Source organism: Microtus ochrogaster, chromosome 6 (genome assembly GCF_000317375.1).
Source record: "Microtus ochrogaster isolate Prairie Vole_2 chromosome 6, MicOch1.0, whole genome shotgun sequence".
NCBI lineage: Eukaryota > Metazoa > Chordata > Mammalia > Rodentia > Cricetidae > Microtus > Microtus ochrogaster.
The window spans coordinates 11,169,319-11,174,759 of record NC_022013.1 but is presented as its reverse complement, the minus strand read 5'-3'; the positions used below and the strand labels follow the sequence as shown (position 1 = coordinate 11,174,759).

The following is a 5,441-nucleotide window of genomic DNA, read 5'->3' as shown; positions in this document are numbered from 1 at the left end:
TGTGTGCCATGGTACACACACAGAGGTCAGAGCATAACTTGAACTTGTGTGTGTGTGCCAGCCTGTGTGCCATGGTACACACACAGAGGTCAGAGGATAACTTGAACTTGTGTGTGTGTGTGTGTATCAGCCTGTGTGCCATGGCACACACATGGAGGTCAGAGGATAACTAGAGTTAGTTTTGCCTTCCATCAAAAGGGTCCCAAAGATCAAACTCAGGTCATTAGGTCTGCAAACAAGGCCTTTAACCACTGAGCCATCTCACTGGCCCAAAATGTAGGATTTTTGGTCAGAAAGTTTGAAAATCATCAAACTTCAGCAAGATACAAAGGTAGGTAAATTCCTAGGAACTAAGCAAAATAGAAATCTAAAATATCATTGAAAACAAAACAAACTAGAACTCGGAACCTTTGTATCTTCTGGACTTTTGTTTTATAAAATACATCTCAGGAAACATAAACAAGGGAGAAAAAATCAAAATCTTCCAAAATTAAAAGCCACCGCACACAACAGACACAGTAGTTTAAATGAAATACTGTCAAAACAAATGAAAAAGGGGGGTGGGAGGATATAGTATGTTGCTTTTTACTTCCCAGAATGAATAAGAAACATATTCTCAGGGGAATTCACATGCAGTTGATTGTCCCATGGAGAAGTTATTTTACTAGTGTAGTGATTAGTGGGAATGTGGGAATATATGATCTTGGCCAGTCTGCAAACAGAGACAGTTATGCTCTAACTGTCTTCCCATAAACCCATTTTCTGGTAACGTATCATTCATTTATCTAACACCAGAAACTCAGAGATGGTTTTATAAAAGTGACCTATCTAATGCTCATATTAAAAAACTGAAACAAAAACAGTGCAGCCACCTAAGGGCCTCGCCTTAAGCTACAGTCCACTCTTCTGGCTAGCCACTATATTCAATCAGGTCTCCATACCCTCAAGAACTAGGAGTGGAAGGAGGTTGCTATCACAAGGCAGCACACTACTTACCTGTCCTCCAACAACTAAAAGAAGTCAAACTTAAAACAGGAAGAGCTTATAAAATACCTGCAAAACTCCAGAAAAGATGATAGAACTTGACTGCTGCCTGCTGCTTATCACATTTTATGTAAGCACAACCAAAAAGTCAATTATAAGGGGAATGGGAACATGAAAATATGCCCAAATATGATAAAAAAAGCTAAGAGAAATACATAAAAATCATTTAAAATGGGACATTGAAATTAAATAAAAAATAAAATTAACAAAAAATATCAAATCACAATTTATTGTAAAAAATACCACCAGGTGGATTTTTTACTTTATTTGTGTCTTTGAGACAAGGCTTCACTGCCAGTACTATATAGACCAGGGTGGTTTTGAACTTAGAGAACCACCTGTCCCTGCCTCCAAAGTGTTCCAACAAAAGGCAGCTGGCTTGTTCTTTTAGCTCTTTTATTAAGAAATAAGGAAGAGAGTCACCTAATGTAACCTTTGCACACTTAGATACATTACCAACAAAGAAATAATAAATGATAAGCTTTTATATAATCTTTAAGAGTAATGGCACAAAGGTACATTTTTAGGATGGTCTGACCTGAATAAGAAATTTAGTTCAAAGCATAAGCAATGCTAAGTTACTGTTCTGAGGTCCATCCCCATTTGTTACCGTACAAATGCTGTTAAGTAAGTAACACAGCACAGTTCCTACCTGATCGTCATCTTCCACAACCACCAGAGTTAATTTATTCTTCTTAAAATCCAATCTGGTTATCTTGGGCCTGTAATAATATAAGAGCAATAGCCAGATTAGGGGACAATCCTTTTCTATATCAGACATGTCTCCTTATGTCCGAACACTAATAAGAAGGTTAAGGCAGCCAGCACTGCCCATCAAAGTCTTTAAAGGGAGGCAAACACATACTTCAAAAGCAACCAACTAATAAACTGACGTTGCCCATATAACATTAAAAATATGAAGGAAATAAGAAATATATGTATTTTGTACACCCCTAATGTGACACAATGAATTCTGTAACCCTAAGTAAAAACTTAAGAAAATACATGTTTAGGGTCTTCTACTGTATTTTACCAGTAACCTGGATTTAAATTTGATATGGGTAAGAAGGCTTCAAGCCAACAGCCTTGGCATGTTACAAAAGCAGCAACACGGGCCACCTTTAGCTGTGTCTGTATCACATGCCAAATGCTGCATTAGTTGTGACAAAAATGCAACAACGCAGACACTTTCCCAGTTCAGTGCTCTAGGGCCGTGAAATCTGCGCGCCATCTCAGAGTACAGAAACAGGCCAGGAAGCAGGAGTCCAGCCTGACAGCAGGAATGGGGAGAACACTAGCAGTGAGAGCCACCGTGGGGAGAGCCACCGTGGGGAGAACCACCGTGGGGAGAAGAACGCTTCATAAGGACACACACTGACCCCCCGACACTACTGGGGCACAGAGCTGGAGAACTGAGATCTGCTCTGGGGAGACTGCAGACAAGTAAGCAGAACAGCAAACACAACTTCACTGCAAACTGCTGAGGATTCCATTGTCACAGTTTTTATTAACGATACAAGTGTTCTGACCCATTAAAAACAAGAGGACTTCTGATATCCACACTGCTTACCAGAAAAACAAGCCGATTTTGGTTTCTCCTTCAAAAACAAGGACTCCTGTTGGAGTTAGTCCCAAGCTATAGTCATTCCCATCTCTAGCCTAATTTAAGGAGAGAATATAAAATGTATTCTGTTTGTGCACAAGAAACAGGTTTCAAGTTTTCACACAACTGGTGATTTTTCTCATTAAAGATTATATACAGGCTAATATTTATATTCAAGATGTTTTCAGTAAACAATAAAATAATCCTCTTCAAGCTACAAAGTATCAACCTTGCTTACTGAACTATTTTATTTTAGCAAAGTCTACTCAATAGTGAGCTTAAGTGATATAAAACAGCATCAAATAATAATGATGATCTTAAAAGCTAGTAAAGTTTTTCTCAACTTAAAAATCAACATCTTACAAGCATCCATATACATTTCTAGAATTTTAGTTTTCTCTTCTTTTATAATGTATCTTTCTATAGATTTTAGTCTTTTGTTTTGGTGTTTGGAGACAGGGTCTTTCTACATATTCCTGGCTGTCCTGGAACTCACTCTGTAGACCAGGCTGGCCTCAGACTCACAGAGATCCCCCTGCCTCTGCCTCCCAGTGCTGAGATCAAAGTTGTGCACCACCACTCTCAGCTGATTCTAGTCTTTTAATATCTAATTTCAGCCATATTTTCCCTACCTACCACTTATCAAAAAATTCTCAGAGGTGTTTTATACAAACTCATGCCTTCCCTCACACTAGAAAATTCAGTTATATTTAAAACTGCAAAGGAATTAATGTTTAAAAAAGGATTTACTTTTATTATTTTAAAATCATGTATATGGACACACAGGGTCAAGCAGGGGGCATCAGATCCTGTGGAGCTGGAGTCTCAGGTATTTGTGTGTTGCTCCACACGGTGCTGGGACCCAGAGCAGAACCTCTACAGGAACACCACACGCTCATAACTGGAGCCATCCTTCCAGCTCCAGGAAGAAAAATAGAGTTTACCTTGACCACGTGCATATCAACTCCATACATTTCTAGCCATTTGGCTTTATTCAGATAATTGGTTTCAGCTTGTGCTGGTGTCTGACCTCTGAAATTTAAAATATAGTAATTATAACACAATAGGCATAAAGTGATTTTAGTGAAAAACAGAAACAAAAGAAAGTAAATACAAAATAATGACAGTGGTGATGTTTAAAAAGTATGATCAAATTATGAGTTACCTGTATTCCTTCCATTTCTCAAAAATAGCCAGCTCCATCTCTTCGGTCTGAATGGGCACAAATCTGAACTCGGAGACAAGTTCAGGACTATGTTCAGCAAGATCATAGTCGCCAAGCTCAGCTACAAATATAGTTAACAAAGTTATGCTGTGTTAATATTCTAAATACTGGGAAAATCCTAGTGGTGGAACACACCTTTAATCCCAGCACTGCATGATGGGGATGCAGACCCCTGGCCCCTTGACTTTCTTTGCCTGCTGGAGTGAACTGAGCAAAACAACTTGTTTTCCTGTGTTTGCAGCTGCTCTGAGCCCTAGACCCTCATGAGTTCCTGATGGCAGGGGAGTGAATTCTGATGGGTTTTACACTGGAAATCCCAAGAGCTGGGGTGTGGCTATCAGTTAAGGATCACAATATAAACTTCCCTGGAGCACAATAAAGTTGGCATTCTTGTTCCAATGATGACCCGTGCGTGTCCCTGTGTCTCTGTGTGTATGTTTTTAAATCTCCAGCATAGCTCCTGCTAACGTACCATCCCATAGTGCAGGCGCAACAACTGGAGACAGAGGCAGATGGATCTCTGTGAGTTCAAGGCTAGCCTGGTCTACACAGCAAGTTCCAGGACAGCCAGAGCTACATAGAAAAAACCTGTATGAAAATCCTTTTTAAAAAACACATTTTGGCTTTTCGAAGGATGTCTTTCACGTCTGTGGATGACGCCCCGGAGTGACAGCTTACGTCTTTCCTTTAGTGCTTTATTGTTGAACCAGTAAAGTCTGTGAACTCTAAAAAAAAAAAAAAAAAAAAAAAAAAAAAAAAAAAAAAAAAAACCCCACACATTTTGTTTTTGTTTTTCGAGACAGGGTTTCTCTGTGGTTTTGGAGCCTGTCCTGGAACTAGCTCTTGTAGACCAGGCTGGTCTCGAACTCACAGAGATCTGCCTGCCTCTGCCTCCTGAGTGCTGGGATTAAAGGTGTGCACCATCACCGCCTGGCAAAAGCACATTTTGTAAACGAAGAATAAGAGGATTAGTAAAATTGTTTCTTAAGCTACCAGCCAGCCATTCATAAAGATTAGACCACTCCCCCCAAGAATCCAGTTTCCATCTAGGATTTGAGCTACACACAAACGTTGTGGTTTCACTGAGAATGGCTCCCATACACTTACAGCTAAATGCTTGGTTCAAGTGAGTTGAAGTTTGGGGGAAGGATTAGGTGGTGGCCTTTTCGGAGGTGTGTCAGTGGGGTTGGGCTTTGAGGTCTAAAATTCCCATGCCATTTCCAGTCACCCTCTCTGCGTCATACTTGTGGATCAGATGCAGGCTCACAGCCACTGCTCCAGCGCCATGTCTGCCTGCCTGTTCCCATGCTCCCTGCCATGACAGTCAAGGACTCTAGCCTTCTGTAACTCTGAGTGCCAAATTAAATGCTTCCTTTATAAGTTGCCTTGGTAATGATATTCTGTCATGATAATAGAGAAGACAACATAGATCACAATTATTGGTGGTGTATTTTTAATTATACCTTTCTCCTAATTTATTCATATACTAATGCTTAGCTTTTGGAAATATATTTCTGTATTTCCACAGAGAAAAAAACATCTTTGACCTTGTAATTCTTTTTTTTTTTA

The 5,441-nt window shown here is 39.7% G+C and overlaps 1 protein-coding gene across 2 annotated transcripts in view; it reads right to left on the bottom strand.

Moving 5' to 3' along the window:
* The window catches only part of Epb41l5 (erythrocyte membrane protein band 4.1 like 5), a 113,061-nt gene that overhangs the window by 78,450 nt on the left and 29,170 nt on the right, over nucleotides 1–5,441 (bottom strand). For both annotated transcript variants that reach the window (XM_013346693.2, XM_026779806.1), the window contains exons 8-11: nucleotides 3,813–3,933; nucleotides 3,592–3,679; nucleotides 2,615–2,703; nucleotides 1,697–1,766 (exon numbers count right to left, since the gene is read on the bottom strand). In XM_013346693.2, the coding sequence (XP_013202147.1) occupies nucleotides 1,697–1,766; nucleotides 2,615–2,703; nucleotides 3,592–3,679; nucleotides 3,813–3,933 (368 nt within the window). The remainder of the gene's footprint in view (nucleotides 1–1,696; nucleotides 1,767–2,614; nucleotides 2,704–3,591; nucleotides 3,680–3,812; nucleotides 3,934–5,441) is intronic.